This window comes from Sus scrofa, chromosome 11, assembly GCF_000003025.6.
Source record: "Sus scrofa isolate TJ Tabasco breed Duroc chromosome 11, Sscrofa11.1, whole genome shotgun sequence".
Lineage (NCBI taxonomy): Eukaryota > Metazoa > Chordata > Mammalia > Artiodactyla > Suidae > Sus > Sus scrofa.
The window spans coordinates 78,421,133-78,443,342 of record NC_010453.5 but is presented as its reverse complement, the minus strand read 5'-3'; the positions used below and the strand labels follow the sequence as shown (position 1 = coordinate 78,443,342).

At 61.4% G+C, this 22,210-nt stretch overlaps 1 protein-coding gene across 18 annotated transcripts in view; it reads right to left on the bottom strand.

Moving 5' to 3' along the window:
• The window catches only part of MCF2L (MCF.2 cell line derived transforming sequence like), a 97,971-nt gene that overhangs the window by 62,153 nt on the left and 13,608 nt on the right, over positions 1-22,210 (bottom strand). For 7 of the 18 annotated variants that reach the window (XR_002336785.1, XR_002336786.1, XM_021065947.1 and 4 more), the window contains exon 1: positions 3,235-4,685. The exons of 6 other annotated variants lie outside the window; for them this stretch is intronic. Coding sequence is in view for 8 of the 12 variants with exons in the window: in XM_021065947.1 (XP_020921606.1) it covers positions 3,235-3,736 (502 nt within the window). In the remaining 4 variants the exon portion in view is untranslated. Of the gene's footprint in view, positions 1-3,234; positions 4,686-11,860; positions 12,057-12,083; positions 12,262-12,661; positions 12,933-22,210 lie in introns of those variants that run through there. 5 more of the 18 variants (XM_021065953.1, XM_021065957.1, XM_021065969.1 and 2 more) reach the window with 5 other exon arrangements.

Below are 22,210 nucleotides of genomic sequence, written 5' to 3'. Positions count from 1 at the left end.
AGTTTCCTGAAATTTAAAATAATAAAAATACGAGCATCCCCAGACACCCTCAGACTGTGGAGCGTCTTACCCAGAGGGCTCCACGCAGCCCGGAACGAGACGCCGCCAGGCAGCCCTCTCCCCCCAAGGCGCTTTATCCGCAAGGGCACCTCTCTGTCCAGGGCGCCACCAGCTCGGCCGAGCTCCAAGAGCCAAGCAGAACAGCCACAGGGAGGGCAAGGGTGCCCCCACTTTCTGTTACTCCCGAAAAGATGGTGCCCGCTATGGGCGAGACCCAAAGGACCCAGGGCCGGTGTCGACTCTTCCCAAAGCTGGGCTCGCTCTCAGCCGCTCTGAGAAGGCCCTGGCCGCCCACTTCTAGCCTCGGCACAGACACAGGTCCCAGGGCCATGGGAACGGCAGCCCTGCGCCCTGAGACCTGGTGTCCCAAGCAGGTCCAGCTAAGCAAGGATGGTGGCGTGCTAGGAACAGTGGGCCAGGTCTTCACACTGGGCTCTCCTGGAACAGGTGGCAGAGCCCGAGCAGACGCTGGAACCACGCGGCTGCCTCAGGCTCTGAAAGGGCCTCACTGAAACTCAGGGCTGATTTCAATGTTCTTTTCCAAAAGAAAAGAAACAGTCCGAAGGCATCACCCGCTGTGTCCTGGTGCTTCTGGGCCAGACAGCTGATCGGCTGCTTTCCTCCAGAAATACCCTTTTTTTTTCCTGCATGTGACCTTGTGCTCAAACAGTTCCCTCTTTTTCATCAGCTGCCAGGAAGCGCCAAGGGAAACTCTGTGTCCGCTTGCAGCAAATCCGCTCGCTCACCTGCGTGTCTCAAGTGTATTATTTATCTGCTTTTTATATATCTACTTAGTCTTTTTTTTTTTTGTCTTTTTGCCTTTTCTAAGGCCGCTCCCTCGGCATATGGAGGTTCCCAGGCTAGGGGTCTAATTGGAGCTATAGCTGCCGGCCTACACCAGAGCCACAGCAACGCGGGATCTGAGCCGCATCTGCAACCTACACCACAGCTCACGGCAACGCCGGGTCCTTAACCCACTGAGCGAGGTCAGGGATGGAGCCCACAACCTCATGGTTCCTAGTCGGATTCGCTAACCACTGCGCCACGACGGGAACTCCTCTACTTAGTCTTTTTAGGGCAGCACCCGCAACACAGGGAAGTTGCCAGGCTAGGGGTCCAATTGGCGCTGTAGCCGCCGGCCTCCACCACAGCCACAGCAATGCGGGATCCGAACCACATCTACCCCCTAGACCACAGCTCACAGCAATGCTGGACCCTCAACCCAGCGAGGTCAGGGATGGAACCACATCCTCGTGGATCCTAGTTGGGTTCGTTACCACTGAGCCACCATGGGAACTCCCGCTTATCCTGCTTTTTAAACGTCAGTTCCACTTCTGTATAAAACTGTCCCTGATAACCAGAAACACGTTCCAACAAAGACCCTCAGTTCTGAGTCCTGCGGCTGGTCTTCCTGCCCTGCCGAGACCCAGTCCCAAACGCCCCAAAGCAGGGCCCCCCACACACACTGGAGGCAGCAGGAAGGTCCCCTTGGCGGGCAAAGGAAACCACGGCCTCGCAGCCGCGCTTCTCCCTGGGCCCTCACCTGCTGAGGGAAGTCTGGGAACAGACCCGAACCATCCACGCTCACCCAAAGGAAAGTGGTGGGAGGTATGTCCGCAGGGACGCAGAGGCCAGCCTGACCTAGGAATGATGGGGGGGTGGGGTGGCGAGGAAGGAACCAGGACAAACTCCCGGGCAGGAAGGAAAGCTGCAGAGGGATGCTTCTGGAGCAGGAAAAAGTGAGGTAGAGAAAACCTAGCCTGGAAATGCGGGGACAGAGCAGGGAGCGGGGACAGAGCAGGGAGGTGGGGGGACAGAGCAGGAGGTGAGACAGAGCAGGGAGGTGGGGGGACAGAGCAGGAGGTGGGGGGACAGAGCAGGAGGTGGGGGAACAGGGCAGGGAGGGGGGACAGAGCAGGGAGGTGGGGGGACAGAGCAGGAGGTGGGGGAACAGAGCAGGGAGGTGGGGGAAACAGGGCAGGGAGGGGGGACAGAGCAGGGAGGTGGGGGGACAGAGCAGGAGGTGGGGTACAGGGAACCACACTGACCAAGGCCACATAGGTCACAAAGAACTTAACTCCCAGCATCCACCCCGGATCCTGCTGACCAACGGGCAGAGCACAGAACGAGGCGTCTGCCAGGCGCGTGAGGACGCGAGAAGCTGCTCTGGTCACACGCCATCCCACCCCCGTCTCTGCAGCCCCCGCTCAGCAAGAGGATGCTTTGGGTCCCATTTGGCAGTAAGGGGACAGCCCTGGAGCCCCAGATGCCCTGCCCTGCACACACTGCTGGGGAGTGGGGGGCAGGATCAGGCCCCGGCCTCGCCCCCGCCCCCAAGAGGCCTCAGGATAGTTCAGTCCTTCCAGGGTCAGGGGTCCTGGATGCCACCCTAACACCCAGAGCTCAGACCCCCAAGGCCGGGGCGTGTCCGGTCAGGTAACTGGGGGACAGCGGGCTTGGGAGGGGGACGCCAGAGGCAGGAGGCGGGGTCACACGCAGCCCTGTGACAGCCCCTCGTGCTGAGTTAGGGCGGCAGCCTGTGGACCTGGTGCAGGGCCTGGAGTCCTGAGCGCTGAGGAGCTGACCCAGAACCACAGTCACAGAGCCAGCAGCGTGCGGCTGAGCCGCCCCCGGGCACCGGCCACGCGCATCCTCCCAGGTGCTGACCACCGGCTCCGACCTGTCATTTCTGACGTCCCGCATGCAGCACACACAGATGTCTGTCCAGAGAACAGAGTCCACCCTGGCACCCTGACGTGTCCCCTGCGTGGCTGCGGTCAGAGCCGGCTGTGGCCCCACATCAGCAGGTCCCTGCTTCCAGGTCCCCGCAGGAGGGCGGCTCCTAGGCCGAAGGAGCAGAAGAGAGACAGGCCCCGAGGAGGCCCTGCTCCAGTGAAGGCACTTCCTAAAATCTTGCATTTCCTTCACTGCTTCCTCCACCCCCGGTCACCGCTGTCCCTGCAGAGTGCAGGGCGCTCAGGACAGGAGACAAGGTCAACGCCGTGAGACTGCAGGCCAGCCTCAGAGCGCGGCGTTTCTATCCCAACCTTTCTTACGTCCTGTGAGCGGCAAGCAGTTTTTGGCGAATGAAATATACAGGGAGGTGTCTGCCTGCCAAGGGACACCAGGTGCCTGTCCCCACACCCCACAGAGCGCCACCCCCTCCTGGCTCACCCGGCGGTGGGCCCCTCGAGGCCTCCCGGCGCCGCCAGCGCCGCAGTGGGGGCAACAGGCAGAGCCACCGTTGGGGGGGCCCTGGAGATGCTCCCCTCTTGGCCATCACGTCGTCTTCCCACCAGGACGGGCAGCAGAGGCTCTGGGTCTTCAGGACAGGCTCACGCAACAGCCACACCCGATCTGAGGGCACGAGCAGGGATCCGCTGGGAGTTGAGACCCGGGCAGATTCCAGACACGTGGGGTGGGGCCCCGGGCGCTGGCTGCACGCTAGGCGGGCAACACGGCTTCTGAAGACCCCGAGTGGACTGTCCGGGCCACAGTCCCCGTAACGCCCGGCACCCACGGGCCACTTGGGAGGCAGAGGAATCCACCTCCTGCCACCTGCACACCACAGAGGCCGCTGCAGCCCTTGCCCGCCTGGCACCCTCGCAGGCCTCAGCACAGGAGAAGCCGGCTGTGTGTCAGACAACGGCCCCTGTGTGGCGAGGGCCTGGCCCATCGATTCACGAGTCCTGGGCGTTTCCTTCCTTAGCGGGGGCTTTGCACCCCCGGCCTCGGGGACTCTGCGAGCCAAACACACCTTCCAAGCTCAGGAAGCCTTATGTTCCAGAGGACAACCGCAGGCGGGAGGCCCGGCTCCCTGGAAATAAACTGGGAAGTTCCGGCTATTAGTCTTGCCTGCTGTCCAGCTCGGAGAGGAAACGGAGATGCTGCCTGGCTTGGCGAGCGACACTTTGCACAGAGAGGCTGAGCCCGCCTCGCGCCCGCAGCCGCAGGACGGTCCCGGGGCTGCATCTCCTCCATGACAGCCGGGAGCCCTCCCGTCGCAAGGGCTCACAGGCAGCTGCCTGGCAGTTCAGCTCGCACCCGTTAAGCCGTGCAACACGGGGGCATCCGGAGGATGAAGTGCCGCATCGCATGCTGAGAGCCCCCCGATGGCCCACGGTGCGGCACGAGGATGCCTGTTTGCCCCCCTCCTGAGAGTGTCCGGGACCAGACCCAAGCCTGAGCAGGGCCGCCCGCACTTTCGCTTCTCTCCCCTTCGTGCCGGCTTCCACGACGGGCTGTCCCAGCCCACAATCCGGAGGAAACAGATGGCGCCTTTGATGTGGTGTCCGGGACGCGGGCTCCTTCCCGAGACCAGGGCGCGGTGCCTTGGGAACAGCCACGTGGAAAAGGGAGCCCTACGAAGCCACGGAAGCAGCCACCACGGGGGACTGGAATCAGCCAGGAGCCGTGGGCCTGGCTGTCCCCGCCTGGGCATGTAGTGCTCCCGACCCTGGGAGCCACCGTGGGGGCTGGTGAGTCAGGATGTGCAGGCAGTTGTGATGTGAGGGGCTGGGGGTCATCAGTTTCTCCTAAAATATCTAAACGCTGAGCAGTGTTACTGATTAAAACTTTGTCCAGGGAGTTCCTGCTGTGGCTAAGCAGTTAATGAACCCGACTAGCATCCATGAGGACGCGGGTTCGATCCCTGGCCTCGCTCAGTGGGTTAAGGATCTGGTGTTGCTGTGAGCTGTCGTGTAGGTCACAGACGCGGCTCAGATCCTGTGTTGCTGCGGCCACGGCGTAGGCCGGTGGATACAGCTCTGATTCGACCCCAGCCTGGGAACCTCCACGTGCCGGGCGTGTGGCCCTAAAAAGGCAAAAAATAAAATAAAATAAAACAGAAACCTTGTCCGGAAGCTGGCTCGGCACAAGGGCCCCCCTCGCGGTCTGCGGGTCCCCGTCCAGGCCAGGGAGCTAAAGGCCCTTCGGGAACAGGACCAATGCCCCTGGACCCAGGGAGCTCTGCGCACAGCGTGGCCTCGCGTTACGAAGAAATTCCTGTCGGCGTGGGTTCCGGCAGGAAGAGCCTCAGCCAACCATGCCAGGCAGGGAGTCACTCAGGGAAGGTCTGGAGCCAAGCGGGGAGCTGAAATCCCACCCCTTTGGGGCGACGTGACCGGGAGCAGCAGTGGCAGCAGCGGTGAAGCTTCGGGCCGCGCTCAAAACGCAGGCGCAAGAAGCGCGCCCCTCTCTTCCCAGGGCCTCGGCCAGCGAGCACGCCTCCCCCACACGGCCCAGCCCGCCGAGCTCCCACTTCGGCCTTTCCTGCTGTGTGCTCCACCTGGTGCCTGGTTCCCTGCAGCTGTGCATGGGTGCCCCGTTCTCCCAGGTAGGGTCTCCATGTCTGGTGAGCCCTGAGGTCCACAGGCAGCCACACACTGGACGTGCCCCCCACCTCGTGCCCAGCCTGGTCCCAGCCCCCCTGGCCTGGTCCCAGCCCCCCTCTCCGGGCGCTGCCTCAGCCACCGCCTTGTGGCCCTAGCAGGTGACGCTCCCGAGGCAGCCACAGGGCCCGTCACAGGGCCCGCCCCTCCGTCTGTCTAACGAGGGGAGCGCTGGGAGCTGGACGATCAATGGAGAGAAAATCTAAAACTCCGAGGCCCCTGCAACGCAATAATTCAGCCACTGTGGAGAAACAGGCCTTTCTAGAATCTGGGACTGGTTACTCTTAAAAACGAGCTGTCTGAGTGAGGAGCTTGGTCTCTTTAAATAAAGGCTACAGGAGTTCCCGTCGTGGCGCAGTGGTTAACGAATCCGACTAGGAACCATGAGGTTGCGGGTTTGATCCCTGCCCTTGCTCAGTGGGTTAACGGTCCGGCGTTGCCGTGAGCTGTGGTGTAGGTTGCAGACGCGGCTCGGATCCTGCGTTGCTGTGGCTTTGGCGTAGGCCGGTGGCTACAGCTCCAATTCGACCCCTAGCCTGGGAACCTCCATATGCCGCAGCAGTGGCCCAAGAAATAGCAAAAAAAAAAAAAAAAAGACAAAAATAAAAATAAATAAAGGCTACAGTACAACCAGCTGACCAGTCGTGACAACGTCTGGCACCCTCGCCCCGGTCGTACGACTTTAGAAATCTCTTGAAACACACATGACGGGCGACAAGGTCCCTTCTAGGCTGTGTTTGTGATACCCTTTCCAAGACAGACCGGGACGTGGCTGGGCCCAGCTCTGCACGAGGCTTTTCCCCGGGCTGGGGGCAGGCGTGCAGCCCGCCAAGTGCTCAGGCGGACGCTGGCACGGGACGCGGGGGTCGTGTCGGGGGACCGTGTCCCGTGAAGCTTCCGATCCAGGCAGAACCTCCTCGTGCTGACCCCGCCTGGGCTCTGCTCTCCGAGCCCCAGGGTGTGAGTGACGAACGCGGCCACGGGAGGGAGGGACGCCGTCAACCCGTCGACCCGCAGCGCGAGGCCCAGACGGGAGAGGGGCGCAGACGTCAGGCCTTTGGGAAGCTGCGGCGGCAGGACGCTGTGAAACTGATGCGCGACGGACAATTCCCACATTTCGTTATCATTTAAATATCAAATGACGTGACCCTTCCTAAAGAGCAGGCGTCTGGCCACGGAACAGGTCTGTCTTTAAAGACAAAGGCTCCTGACCAAAGGGCATCGCGCTGGCCCTGGCGTGCGGCCCTAAAACCTTGCGCCAAACGTCATCGATGAACCGAAATCCTGCTTCCTTCCCTCAGGGAATTAAGTGTCACAGCTGCTGGTGTGATAACGAAGATGAGAAACAGGTCGTGCCTTGGGGACCGACTCCCTTCTGTCCCACGATTAACAATGAAGTAAAGCAGAGCCCGAACGCCCGCCGAAGCCCCAGCGCAGATGCACAAAAGGCGCTTTGTCTCGAAAACCGGAAGGAACAATGGGCTCTTCCGTACTTTCCACTTGAAACTGTCTCGGAAGCCTTCTCCCAAAGCGGACCTCTCCATGCTTTGAGCCTTGGGTCTGGGCTGAGAAAGGACGCCTGTCCTGCAAGGCTGGTGCCTGCTCTCCGCGCACCGGCCGAGCCTCGGAGGAGCCCGTCGGGGCCCCCGCCCGGTCCCTCTCTCCCTGGGCCGCACCCTTCCCCTTCCCCTTCCCCTTCCCCTTCTGGAGGAGGCCCAGCTCCCCATCACCGGAGCGTCAGCTGAATAATGCAGTTAGGACGTTAACAGCGGCGTCGAGGTGCCGAGCCCTGAGCCGGGCGCTCCCCAGCGGTGCCTCACATTACCCGCTCCACAGTGGGGGGCAGGTGAGGCCCTGCGTGCTGATGGGCTTGGCCTTGGGGTTGGGACCAGGGCCACCGCGCCGTCATCCTCGCCCCAGGGTAGAAATCCTCACTCCACATGTCACCCAAAGGGCACCCCAGGTGCTGCATTTTCTCTCCACTTAATTCTAATGGAAGCTACTAGATGCTTTAGGAAACTGGCTGGCAAACATTCTGCAAGATACAACAAGTCTTCTCCGCAGCCAGAGGTGCACAAGAGAAGCGGCCGGGTGATCCTCAGAGGATCAGAAACACCGAAGTGCGAAGGTACCACCTCCCACAGGACAGATCCCATCGCGGAAAGGCAGGTGTCCCCTCTCGGAGACGGCGGTGCTGGGGGACGAGTGGGTCCAGACGGATGCAAGGAGCGCCCAGATGGGGGGTAACAGGGTGCAGCGAGCCAGGCGGCAGTGCTGCGATGCCGGGGTAAAGCGAGAACCAGCGGGCCCCGAGTGACCTGAAAATTACCCTTTCCTGGTGAAACTGTGTGCCAGGCACAGCAGCCGCTCCCCAGGAGGAGGAGGCTCGGGAAGATTTCATTGCCAAGTTTACTCGTGGCCACCGGTTATAACAAAGGAGGAGCTCCCGGGTCGTTTTCTGTGCTTTTCACCGGCCCCAGCATCTGATTCTGGGGCGAATCGTGTTCTGAAGCTGGTGCAGAGGCCGCAGAGCCAGGCCCTCCTGTCGGGAGGCGGGGTCGCGAGCCCCAGGCAGGCCGTCCGGAGACGGGCCGTCCGCGCGATGGCGGCAGTGAAAGCGCAGGGCTCCTGGGTGCTCTGGGCGGACTTAGCGCCATGGCCCTGGGGTGGGGACGCAGGGTCCGGGTCGGGGTCCCCGCTCTTAGGGAGATCTCATGCAGTCGAGGGCAAGGTGGCTGTGAAGCCATCAGCAGACACGCCAACAGCTCGCGATGAAAAGCCTCAGGGCTGCGAGGGGAGGCGCAGGGCTGGAGCGGGAGTCAGACCTGGGAGGGAGGAGCAGCAGCAGCGGGAGGGCGCTGACAACAGGACAAGAGGGGCTGGTTCGCTGATCTGGCAGCAGCTCACACGACCCACTTGAAGGAACCAGTCCTATATTCTGCTTAAACAAGGGCTACTCAGCCAAGCTAAGCAAAGGCCGCGTGTGGCTCATCTCCCCAAATCCGAACAGAGCCGGCCTCTTGGCAGTGCTCGAAGCTCAGAGACCACGTGCACGGGCCCCATTGCTCTTCACATGGGTGCCTCTACCAGCAGGGGTTCAGCTGATGCCCACGCGGTGGGACTGGGACTCAGCGAGCCTGTCCCAGAACACTTGGAGCAGGGAAGCAATACCAGCAGCCCCTGTGGGTCCCAGGAGGGCGCTCCCTCTGGGCAGGGCCTCCTTGCCCTTGCCAGCTGCACCCCAGTGCCTAGCGCTGTGCCGCTTCTGGAGTCTTTGGGAAAATATTCCCTTTTAGTCAAACTCTGCTTCCTATATTCCTCCTTGACTCACTGCTCCTGGCTCTGCCCCCTGGACGCGAGGAGACACCTTCACTCCTCCCGCCTGGCAGCAGCTGACGTGGGTGGGGGGCTCCTCACAGGTGTAGGACTTTGGCTGATGCAGGGAGAGGGGAGGGCAGCATGGAGATGCCAACTGCAGGGCATGGGCGCCAAGCAGGGCTCCGGGGGAGGGGTGAGCATGGACGGGCCACATGGAGGGAGGGAGCCCCCCCATCCCAGCCCCCATACGCAGGAGGAGAGGAGCCCCTGGCGGGGAGGGCGCATGTCAGGGAGCAGAGAGGACAAGGGCAGTGCCAGCGTCTGACACATCTAGCTTCCTAGATTGTGGTCAAGTTAGTGTAAAAGAGGAGGTGAGGCCAGATGGGCGGGAAGGAAGACCAGGAGAGTCCGAGTCCCGCGGCTGGACGGCAGCCGGGTGCGGGGGGGGGCATCACCTACTTCCCAAGGCGGACAAGGATGCGTTCCTTCAACGTGCAAAGAGCTGAAAGGGGTTGGTCCTCTCAGGAGGGAGAAAACTTTGAAATAGGATATAGCTTATATTTTCACTGTCTGTTAGCAACCTCATCTTTTCACCTACCCACCCACCCATCTGTCCACTCGCCACCCACCTACCCAGCCATCCTCATCCCTCCTCTCACCCACCCCTCTGCCATCCATGTATCCACCTCCGTCCCTCCCTCAAACCCATCCCCCAATCCCTCCATCCACTGAATCCACCCACCCCTCCATCCCTCCAGCTACCCACCCCTCCATCCACCCACCCATCCCTCCATCCTCCCGTCCATCCTCGCCCACCCACCCATCCCTCCCTCTACCCACCCACCACCCACCCACCCGTCCCTCGATCCTCCCGTCCATCCTCGTCCACCCACCCATCGCTCCATACCAGGAGTTAGTATTTCCCTCAAGGTCAATCAGGGGAGAAGGTGACACCAGATTTACAGATTCTTCCACTGAGTGGTTCTCCAAGTTTTGTTCCTGGACTAGCACCTTCTGCTTCATCTGAGAACTTGAAAATGCGAATTCCCAGGCCCTGCCCCCCCCCCCGGAAGCTGTGATGACCCCTCCGAGGATACAGGTGCTCTAGCTTGAGGCGCTGCTCTCCTGCCTTTGCGAGTGCTCACTAGACCCGTCGGCCTTTGTCTCTCAAGTATTTCCCGCTCTTTCACCACTTACTGCAAATCTAGGGACAAAACCAAAATTATGAAAATGTTGGCAAAGGAGCCGTACCACGTAGAGGGGGCACCTTGGCCGCTGGAGCGGGCTCCCGGCCTTGTGACTCGAGAGTACAGGGGATTTAAATTTTCAAGGTCAACAGATGCAGAATCACAGACCCCACGGGCAGCGAGCTTTACCCTCCAGAGGCACCTAAGCCAGATCACGCGTGTCCGGGAGGAGTAGGGTCAGCACTGAACCTGAAGCTAAACCCAGGCGGCAGCGCATCCAGACAGCAGACGGAGGTAAGACACTGCTGGCCCGGGGTGGGGTGCAGGGGGGCCGGCTCTGGGCCCTGAAGCAGCCCCGCAAACCCTCAGCTCCGCAGCCCTGCCTGAAGCACGACGCCAGCAAGCAGACCCACGTCCCGGTGGCCACTGTGACCGCCAGGCAGAAGCCATTCAGCCACAGACGAGGCTTCTTCTGAGGACGGATGTGGATCAGAGATGGGTGGTCTCCGTGACCTGCACCCCATCCCCATAGGAGCCTGTGCGGCCGCCCACGCTCAGCGGGCAGCAGTGTGTCAACACCTCGTGACACACAGCCAGCACCATGTCGCCCAGCCTCCGGAGCTGCCTGAGTGAAAAGTGGGCCTGAGCTGAAGGGGGGAGGAAGCAGTGGTGATGGGAGGAAGCAGGGAGCCTCGCCCCAGCCCAGCCGTGCGTCGGTCCCCTGGATTTCAGAGGCTGGGTGAAATCCTGGCAGACACGTCGGAGGACACGCACGAGGGTTGCCGCTGAGAGCGAGACCGTGGTCCACACAGGGCCTGGCCTGCCACACGATTCGGTGGGTGGCCGGTGCCTTCCTGCCCCCGGGAGGCAGCCTGCTCACCATTCAAATTGCAGACGCAGCTCCCTGCTCAGGAAGGAGCCTCCGTCCCCAAAACCCAGGGATGACATCACTCTTTGGAGCAGTTCCCACTGCTCTGTCACCTCCTCCGCCAGCGCAGAGGGCATGGGGTGTACCCTCCCCCCGGCAGGCGCTCCCCGGTCCTCAGCCTCACGCCACATCCTGCACCAAGCAAAACGTGACTGGAGCTGCAGAAAACAGAGCCACCTTCCTAAGAACAAGGGCCAGATGGTATAAAATGGGTTTATTCGATTTTGAGCCATAAATCTACCATAAATCCAGTAGCTTTAACCACAGAAATCACCATGGAAACTGAATGTCTCCCAAAGTCTTGGTGAGACCATCACACACGGTATGTTGACACTGACTGAGTCACTGCTTTGCTCTCAGAAGCTGCTGGGGGCTCACACTTAGAAGAGAGATGGGAGGGGCCCTCACGGCTAACGCACGTACCGGCCAAAGCTAATCTGAGTCTCACTTAGACAACGAGCTGATGGCCCGTAACACAGCACAGCAACATCAGGCAAGACCCTGGCCACCCGTGTTCAGTGACATCAGACTGCTTCCCTCCATTTCGAGGAAAACCGGCCCAGGCCGAGGTGCCCTGCGCACACAGCACGAAAGCCTCCTAAGGGACCAGCCGAATGCAGGTGCCTGGCTTGGCCAGTGCAGGCCCCGCTGGAACTGCCCGCAAAGCTTAGTGCGAGTCATCCTTTGGTTAGCACGGAAAACGCACGCCAGTCACGCCATCCTCCCGCCCTGCATGGACCACTTTCGAACGTTTAAATTCTATCTGGAGAAAAGAGCTACCGGATACATCCGGATTCTCCCTTCTCAAATGCGCTTCTGACGTTCCACCAGCCCCACACCAGCTCAAAAAGCCCCGGGCGTGCGTTGTTTTCCACATCCACAAACGCGCACGCTTTCTGGCTTTCTCCACTGCAGCCACCGCACATGCAGCCGAAATGCAGGCCGAGCAGATTTCAGACAAGGCTCCACGTACAAACCTGGGGTCTCCCAGAAAGCTCACCAATCTGCAATTCTGTTCACCTCCCCAGGCCAAACGGGCTCATGCTGACCGGCCAGGGAGCCTGGCAGCTGCCTGGCCAACGCCATCCTTCTGCTTAGGAAAAGAAACGCGGCGGCCACTCCGAAATGACACGCATCTCCCTAGATTCAGCACATGTCAAGCTCAAGATCGCAGGCTTCAAGGGCAGCAGCTCCTCCTACCAGTGCGCCTGGAAACGGCGTTTAATCGCTGCACCATTTCCTCCAGGGCCATCTCTTCATTTCTCAGCCAGAACCTCATCCTCCGGCTGCGCGCGGGATGGTCCTGCAGCCCCGCTTTCCTCCGCACCAGAGGTGCTTTAGGGTGGGGTAGCCGTGGGGAGGGGGCCCGGCAGCGCAGCCTTCCCAGGATTGGTCCCCGAGCCCCGCCGAGGGGGCGCGCCCTGCGTGGGGTGGGGGTGGGGGCTGCCTGGCGGAAGCGGAAGCTGCACGCGCCCGGTGCGTCCCTGCGGCCACCTGGGAGCCCCGCCAGTGCACCCCCCGCGGTCACCTGGGAGCCCAGAGTGCGGGTGACCGGCCCGTGTGCGCACCCCTGCGGTGACCAGGGCGCTGGGCGAGTGCACCTCCGCGGCCATCTGGCAGCGGGTCAGATTCCTCCGCGGGGACCTCGGCTTGCAGCGCTTCCATCCCCCTGGCCGCGGAGGACCGGCGCCGCTCGCCCCTCCAGCCCAGTCCTGCGCCCTCCCTCCTGGGAGAGGAAGGGGGAGCCGGGGGAGAGGGTGGGTGCCCGCCGCCCTTACCTCCAGCCGCCCCGGGGCAGGTGCAGAGGCTGCAGCAGCCGAGCACGCCCTGCCCGCGCCGCCGCATGTCGCCGGGCCGCCCCGGGGAGGGGGTCGGTGGGTCCGCAGGTGGCGGCGGTGCACCAGCCACTCCCCCCGCGGCGCCGCCAGGCGCAGGAGTAAGCGCGCGCCCAGGCTGGGGCCCTGCGACCTCACCAGGGTTGGCACGAAGCCACCAGCACATTCGACACCTCGGCGCCCCGCGGATGCCAGTCATGCGTGTGCACAGCCATGGCGGCCACATCCCCCGACCCGCGAGAACAGCCTGTGCCCCCTGAGGGGCCTGTCCTTGCGGGGGGTCTGGCCAGCCTTTGCCGTTGGGTTTACAGAAGTGTTTCAGGAGGACACAGTTCCCCAGGTGGTTTGGGAAATTCAAGCAGGCACCCCGGGTGGACCCTGCTCAGGTCCTGGGGGGTGTCTGTCAGCACCCAGCAGGCTGGGATGACGGTGGGGGGGGGGGAGAAGAACAGCGTCGGCACCAGAGCTCAGAGCCCCCCAGACAAACGCAGACCAACGGCTGCACGATGTGGAGGTGACGGCCGCCCGTGGAGAGTGGGGGTAAAACCAAGAACTGGCTGCCTTTCCCTCCTACATCAATACCCACTGAATGCCAGCAGTTTTGTGTGGTCCGAAGGGGAGCCCGAAGCGGGGGGTGGGGGGTGTCCCAACGGTGTGACCGCAGGGCAGACGGTGGGCCTGTCCCTGTGGACACATGCCCTGGGCTGCTGCACCTGAAGCAAACCCCAGCTGTGCCCGCGGCCGGCGAGCCCAGGCAACCTCCCACCCTCCCCACTGCGACCTCTACCTCCGACTTCGGTCACCTGGCCTGCGCCCCCAAAGTGCAGGGGTGCACCTGCCTTCACGCGGGTCCAAGGGCAACAACAGCCACACTTGTCTTCAGTCAAACTGGCCCCAGGCCACATCCCCTGGGGTCTTGGCAGACACACCTGGGCGAGCCGCCTGTCTCCCAGGCACTACAGCTCCCCTGTGCCTGGCCGCCCCCTCTTCAGGCCCCAGGTAGTGCTCAAACTTGAGCTGCACTGGAATCCCCCCCAGGGCTTGTTCACCCCAGAGGGCCAGCGCCCCCCGCCCCCTGGGTTCCCATCAGGAGTCCAGGGGTCCCGGGAATGTGCATTCGTAGCAGGATCCCAGGTGCTCAAAGTGGGCTGCACCCTGAGAATCACTGTCAGAGTCCAGCCCATCGTTAAACCAAAACCAAAACGAAGGAAAGGGCGAAACTTCCGGCAGTGCCGCGCTCACCAACTCCGGTTCCCTTCATCAGTCGGCTGCCCCCACTCCCTCCCAGCCTCCCTCCCTCGACCCCGTGTCATCCGTTCTGTTCCCTGAAGCCTCTCTGCTGGTGCATTTCTGGGACCAAGCCGCTAAGTCCAGCGCTGCTTCAGGGCGGAGGCTGCTGGCCTCAGTGCCCGGGTGTTTGCTCAAACCACCCAGATGTAATTTGAGGGGATCTGGAGCCATAATTCACCTGCAGATCAGCACACTCTGAGTGAAGCCGACCGCCCTCCCGCTGCGGGTGGGCCTCGTCCGATCAGTTGAAGAGGGAGAGACTGAGGGTCCCGAGGAAGAGGGAATTCTGCCTCCAGACGCCCTCGGACTTGGCCGCAGGGTCAGCTCTTCCAGGGGCCCCAGCCTGCAGACTTGGGACTTGCCGGCCTCCACAATCCCGAGAGCCAACCCCTCTGACCTTCCTCCTCTCACCCGGTCTACAATGAACCTCTTCTCGCTCCTTAAGTTTCAGCACACGTGGTGCTATCTTGCTAAAAACCATATAATGTCGCCCAAAGTACGGCAATCATGACAATCCCACTCAGAACTATTGAGCGCCTGCTGGGTACCAGGGGCCTCCTGAGCACTTTACACAGTGTGAACTGATTTAACCTCCCCAAGGATCTAGGAGGCAGGCATTAGTGCTACCTTGTTTTATAGACTAAGGCACAGAGAGGTCCAGTAACTTGCACAAGGTCACACAGCTGGTAAGGTGGCAGAAGCAGGATTCAAACTTCAAAGCCTATAAACACAGACCTAAAAGCAAGTGTTTGGGATGTTCCCCTGTGGTGCAGTGGGCTAAGGATCTGGCGTTGCTGCAGCTGTGGTGCAGGTCACGACTGTGGCGTGGGTTTGATCCCTGGCCCTGGAACATCCAGGTGCCGCAGGTGCAGCCAAAATAAATAACTTTTAAAAATAAAAATAAATGTTAGCTTTAGAGAAACATCATGTATTCAGGAGAATGTCGTGCCCCCAGTCCCTTACGGTTGAAAAAGAGACAGGTATGGTCCCAAGCCTCCCATGGCACCAGAATCTTGGCCCACGTGGCCCAGGCGCAGGGGCCCATCCTGGAATGCAGAGGCAGCGGCGCCCAGGTGGGGAGGCAGAAGTAACGTTATCCCTGGATACCAAACACATCCTCTTAGCGACCGTTCCGGAAAGTCCGCCCTGAAAGGAAGGTGAGAACAGGAGAGCTGCAGGGTGTGCAAGTTGGTCTCTGAGAAGCCGGTGGCCCAGAGCCACCCTCCAGAGACAGGTGGGGCCTTGGGGAGGTAACGGGAGCCGCCAGGCCCGGTGCAGCTGCCTCTTGGGCGTCCTGTCCCGTGCGGGGGCAGGGAACAGGGCGAGGCTTGGAAAGGACGCCCGGAAAAAAGCCACGGCCTTGGACAGAGAGCCTTGCCTGTGAGCTGGGGCGCAGGGCCAGCGGCCTTTTGACAAGGACATACTGGGGCCCTTGGGGGCCTCAGGACACACCCGCCTCTCGTGGGCAACGTCCCCCTGGGTGCTGACTCCGGGAGAGCGCTGAGCAGGTGGGGGTCCCGGCCCCTATGGGGCTCACTCCACGTGGGCTGACCGCCAACAAGAACGCAAGCCCCAAGGGGATGGCACGGGCTCGGCGGTGGGCACATCCCTCGGACACGGACATGAGGCTGTGACAGCGTCCAGGGGTCACACAGCCCCGTTGCAGAGACATGCTCTGCACAGCAGGGCTCCCAGACACGAGGCGAACGGGGCCACACGGGCAGCCTGTGGATGAGCCAGCATGTCGCAGCCACGTGGCGGGGCCACGCGGCAGGGCACACGGGCAAATGGCGAAATGGGGGCAGGGACCTCATGGCCGGGGTTGGTGCAGAAGCTCCAGGGGAGGGCAGCCACCAGCTCGGCTAGAAGTGGGGCCCCAATGGGAGGCCTGGCCCACCCAGGGAGATCCTGGGGAGGGAAGAGGGAGCCCCGGGCTGGGAGGGAGGGGGACACTGACTCCTGACTCTAAAACCAGAACTGAGCCTGGGAAATTCAAGTGAGGCTTTTTTTTTTTTTTTTTTTTTTTTTTTGGCCACGCCTACCATTCCCCACGCCAGGGACTGAACCCATGCCACAGCAGTGACAATGCCAGATCCTTAACCTGCTGCGTCACCAGGGAACTCCTGAACTGCAGCTACTTTAAGGACAAAAAATAATAGACAAGTTCAGGACTCAAAAAGTCACCGGGGGAGTTCCCTGGTGGGCTGGCGGGTTCAATCCCTGGCCTGGGAACTTGCGTGCCATGGGCATGGCCACACCCGCCAGAGCCGGAGCTCGGAGCAAGGCGCCCAGGGCCGGGAGCAGAGCCCCCAGCAGCAGAGCAGCCCCTCAGTCCCAGCTCTCAGCCTGCGGCCAGCCCGTTGGTGCCTGGGGTCACTGCTGCGTTTTCCTGGACCACAGGTCCTCTTTGCTCCGTCCCCTGGGACAGCGGCTGTCACGAGGCCTGTGTCACTCGGCTGCCGAGGGTGAGAGAAGGAACCCGAGCGCGATGCTTCCATAAGGTCCCCGAAGGGCAGTGTGACCAGGCTGCCTGGTGTGAGGATGGCAGGATCCACCCACCTGGGAGCTGACAAAATCCCCAGATGTCACACAAAAGCACAGAAAACGAGAGCCCAGCAGACAAGCCAGGCACTTAAGGAAAACTCCTTAAGTGTCAGGTGTCCTGTTTCGATGGACATGCGCCCGCCGTCAGAGCCATGAGGTGGGCTGAGGCTTTAGGCTCAGCACGCCTGGCTTCCCAGGAGCCCTGGTCCCGACACACCTGCCCCACCTCACCTGGGTGCCACCTTCTCCAGCCCAATAGCCACAGACACTGTGCAAGGAACGTGCTCAGGCAGCCGGAGGACAGTCGACGCCCAGGTCACTCGCGGCTGTCACGCGGCCCCACGCACGTAGGCAGGTGACCAGGGTCTAACAAGGGCGTTACAGACTCGTAAGCAGCTGTGATGCACCCTCGGGCTTTGGGGTGCGTGTCTGGAAGCACGGGCAGAGACGTGGCAGTTCTAAAAGGCAAAATGCTGAATGCTCTCCTCTCGTCACGGGAACCTCAGTTCAGGGTCTCAGGACAGAACCTCCCATCAGAGCAGCGACTCCGACCCTCGGGGTCAGGGCACAGCGCCAGCGGCACGACCCCGCGCCTGTGTTTGGCTGTTCATTCGCCCCGGTAACCGTGCCCCCTGGAAGGAGGAAAACGGATCAAAAGGCTGCAGCATCGGCTGCGTTCCTTCATCTCAGATCCCTTCTAAGAAACCGGGTGAGACCATGCACACACTCGGAGGGCCTGGCGGGGCCCCGGCTGGGACGCGAGGCCGTGTCCAGCTCAGTTCTGGAGCTCGACTTGGTTTCATTCTCCGAGGCCCTGGGGCTCGCCTGCCTGTGCCCCCGGAGGCCCACACGTCAGGGTGTGTGGGCCACCCCAGACTCGAGCCTGGATCCGGGCCTCCAGAGGGACCCTCCCCACAGAAAGTCGCGCGCTGGAAGGGCTGCAGGGACGGGAACGGCCCTGTGGAGACTCCGCCTGGCAGCGTGGGGCAGGGGCTGGGTCCCAGAGTCAGCTACCTGGCTCAAGTCCCAGCTTGGCTACTTCCAGGTGGGTGACTTGGAGAAATCACTGCTCACACCCTGCCTCGGTCTCCCCGTCTGTAAATGGGGCCCGCAATGCTCTTCCATCCCTGGGTCGTTCTGAGGGTTAAATACGTGGACATGGTTAGAGCAGCGCCTGGCACGTGGTACCCACCGTGTCCACATTAACAAGCGTGTAATACCCATAGTCAGCCACAAAAGCCAGGACACGCTGCTGGCCGTGTCCCCGGGTTCAGGGTGTCCTAGGGGCCCTGGGCTCCCCTGACCCATGGTGGCGAGGCCCGGCAGGGATGCAAGGTTGCCTGTGGGTCCATTTATCCAGCGCGTGTCTGAGCCTCCATGTCCGAGGCCCAGGTCATGGCCGTGTCCCCTTGATGCCGAGGTCTGAGGAAGCAAGGCCCCCAGACGGCGCTGGCTCGGCAGGCACAGAGGTCCCAGTGGGTGTGACACAGCGCAGCTCTACGGGTCCCAGGACCACCTCCTCACACAAGCCGGCAGATACGAGCAAAGCTGGGTGCCCGACCTGCAGCAGCACACAGACCCAGGAGCCTGGCACCCCCCTCCTGAGGCCCAGCTCCCCCAAACCAGAGTCTGGGGGTGGGCAACGCGGGGAGAGGCTCAGGCCACGGAGAACGGTGGTCAGAGGGGACCAGCCTCCACGCGGCCTCTGTGGATTCCAGATGAGGCCGGCGGATCAGGAGGGTCGGAGGAAGGGTGACAATTAAAGAGGCTCCACCAACAGCGTTTCAGTGTTTGCTCTCTTACTTCGCTTTTCCTTTTCTAGTTTTTAAACATTTTTAACAGCCACGCCCACAGCCTACGGAGGTGCCTGGGCCAAGGACTGAATCCGAGCCACAGCCGCGACTTAGGTCAATGCTGGATCCTTGAACCCACTGCGCCAGGCTGGGCATGGAACCCCCGCCCCTGCAGCAACTTGAGCCACCGCAGTCAGGTTCTTAACCCACTGCGCCAGGCGGGACCGCCTCACACATTCCCTTTTTAAACGGCTTAACCGGGGACACGGCTGAGATGCTCGAACCGCACCATTAATGAGTTCAGCGCCGAGTCCGCATGACGTGAGCGCGTGGGGACAGGCACAGCCCTCACACCGAGCTCCCTGTGGCCCCTTCACTGTGGTAAGAACGCGTGAGCCCTGCCCTGACATGGTTTTACGTGCACGGAGCAGAGCTCTCAGCCTGGGCGCTGGGCAGATCCTGAACCCCACCCTCCACCCCCCTGGCACCGAGGCCCCTCCGCCCGCCAGGGGTCAGCTGCTCCTCAGGACACAAGCTGCGCCCCAGACCTGCGTGTAACTGTCGCCTGCCGGGCTCTCCCTGGAGGTGGATGGGACGTTTGAGTGGAGAGGAAGCCGCTAACAATAGGGCTGCGATGGGACCGATAAGGGGCCTTTTCTGAGCGGCACCAGGCGGGGCGGGCAGACGGCTGTTTACACTCCGGCGCTGCAGGACTTTGGTCCAAAACCACAAACACTGGAGGACGCGCCAAGCTGTAATTAGGAAGTGGGTTTATTCCTTTGTTTAGAAAATTAATAGTAATACATTTAAATTTGATTTTAGCCTACGTTTTCCGATTCTCCGCACCCCAAATCCGCAAAACAGAAACGGCCCGGAGGAGGGGCTCGGGCGCAGGTTCTGCAGGACCCGGGTCCCTGGGCCCAGAGCCTCTGGGCTGGGACGCGGGAGAGGCGTCCTGAGGAAAACGGGCTTCCTCACGTCTCTCCCCAGGGACCCGGCAGGAAAAGACGACGCAGGAAGCGCCTCATGGCCGAGCCCTCCAGGAAACAAACCCGGAGGCCGGTGTGTATGTGAAACGCACCAAGTGACACCAGCAGCACCGACCACCGTGGGGCAGCGGGGGAGGGCGGGGAGGGCAGGGGGCTCACGCCCAGCCCCTGCCGAGGCTCCCATGGGAGCAGTGGCCGTGGCCTTGGAATCGCGGGGCCTCCTCCTCCTTTGTCTGGTGCCGACTGTTTACACACGCACCCGATCCAATCTCAGAAATGTCATTTATTCAAGCCTTAACTTAGAGGCAGTGTTTTCCAAGCGCACCATCAAGGTCACTGAAACTGGGTTAACCTACCTGGACATCTACTTAAGCATGAAGGTCGGGAGTTCCCGTTGTGGCGCAGTGGTTAACAAATCCGACTAGGAACCATGAGGTTGCAGGTTCGAGCCCTGGCCTCGCTCAGTGGGTTAAGGACCCGGCGTTGCTGTGAGCTGTGGTGTAGGTTGCAGACGCAGCTCGGATCCCGCGTTGCTGTGGCTCTGGCGTAGGCCAGTGGCTACAGCTCCGATTCGACCCCTAGCCTGGGAACCTCCATGTGCCGTGAGTGCAGCCCAAGAAATGGTAAAAAAAAAAAAAAAAGTAACTCTGGGGACATGCAACTCTGCAGCGAATCCTTATTTTAAGCCAGTCAAGGTCAAAGCTACCTGAAAGGAAGGCTCCCTCCCTCCTTCCCACTTCAAGCACGACGCCGCACCTTGGCAGAGCCCTTCCAATGCAGCACGTGTGTGGGAGCTTCCTGGCAGTGAGTAAAGAGGGCTGGGGATTAATTTCCTTTTTTAAAAAGACAACACAGAGTCACGGGCAGCTATAAGAAATAATCCAGAGAGGTTTCTCCCCCCACCCCAACGATACAAGGTGCAGAACGACAGCAGGATGTCACAACTCAGACACGGACGCCAACACAGCCACACTCAGGCCTCCCCATCACCACACGGTCCCCTCCCGGACACCCGCCTCCCCCACCCCCTCCTGAACCCTGGCGAGCAGGCGTCTGTCCTCCACCTCCATAGAGTCGTCACTTCAAGAATGTTCTCTAAATGCTCATAACCTCATGGGATTGGCCCTCACTCAGCCTGACTCCGGGACGCGCCCGGGGGTTTCGTGAACCTGCTTGACGAGCAGTTCGCGTCCCCGGAGTAGAGGGACCACAGCCTTTTCTGACCATCCACCCTCTCCAGATTCTGGCTCCTCTGAATAAAACGAATCTGAACACTGATGCACGCGGATTTGTGCGAATGGGTTTTCCTTTCTCTGGGATAAACGCCCAGCAGTGCCACTGCCCGGTCGGAGGAGAGCTGCAGGTCCGTTTGAAAAGACACTGGCGGTCGGTTCCAGACGCCTGGAGCCCCAGCAGCAGCGCAGACGCCCAGCTTCTCAGCATCCTCGCCAGCGCTGGGCACCGGGCGCTGCCATCCTCTAGTGCCACCGCCCTGCCAGGTGAGGGGCAGATCTGCAGCCACTCGCCACCTGGCGGGGCTGCACCGCCGGCAGCACGCGCTGCTCACCTGCTTCCTGTTTTCTGGCTGGACCGCCTGCTCTTCGCTCTTCGGCTGCTGAGGCCCCAGGTCCTTCTATTTGATGGAGACGTTTTACTTCAGTGACTGAGTTTTCGTTTCTGAAATTTCATTTTCTTCTCCTACTTCGTGGCTGAGCTGTCTTGTTTTCGCTTTCCTTTTAATTTTTTTATTTTTTTTTGTCTTTTTGCCATTTCTTGGGCCGCTCCTGCGGCATGTGGAGGTTCCCAGGCCAGGGGTCGAATCGCTTTCCTTTTTAAAGCAGGTCTACCATCGCTTGGGGACGCGTCCGTGGTGGCTGCTTCAGCCCCGTGCCAGACGGGGTTGCCAGCCCTCTCCTCTCTGTTGCATCTGCTGTTTTTCACAGAGCTTGCGATTTTCCTGGTTCCTGATGAGACTGGTTTTCAGTGGAAACGTGAACGTTTTCGTATCATGTTACGAGACTGTATTTTAAAAACCTGCTGTTCTGGCTGGATTCCTCGGGTGCCCCGGGGGGGGGGCAGGGAGGGGACAGAGCCGGGTTCCCGCCACTGATGCTCAGGGCCCCGCCGACAGCTGGGGCAGAGGGTAGGGGTCCTGGCTACCCGCTAGGCCGGGAGGGTTTGGGGTGTCCTGCTCTGTTCCCCAAGTGTTCCCACCATGACTGTGGTGGGGTGGCCTCGTCCCCCGGGGGGGTGATGAAAGTCCTGGATCCACTAGGCTGCTTCTGAGTCCCACAGCGGGGAGGGCGTCCAGGGCCCACGAGGTCCCCACACACTGTCTGCCCACGTGGTCCTCTCACGCGGTCCCCCCTATGTGGGCTCCGCCAACCTCAAGTGTCGGCATGGGGCTCGTCACCACCCGGTGGGTGGAAGTTGGTCTCTGCCACCCCGAGACCACAGCAGCGCCCAGGCCGCTTCTCAGGGAGGGGTCTAGGCTCCACGGCCTTCGGAGCCAGAGTGGGGGCCGCAGTTTTCCCGTGGTGTCTGGCTGGGGCAGAGTAGGCATCATCCAGAAGTTTCTGTCCTTCCTTTTCTGGCTTTGGCGGCAAGAGCAGGCTTTGGTGGGGGCTTTTCTGAGGTTTTTTCCTGCTGGTGTTTCTGGCTGCTGGTCCCTCCAGCTCTGACCTGCAGTTCCTGAGGAAGAAGACCCGGGACCTGCCGCTGTGTCTTCCCGGGCCCTGGGGTCCCTGGCTGGTCTCCTCCTTGGAATCATGTTACCTCTGTCACGTGTGAAGCTCAGAGGGGTTGCTTGGTGGGACCTGGAATGGCCTGCTCCACCTTCCCGGACGTGGGCTTTCGTGGGTTCATCTTTAAAGTTA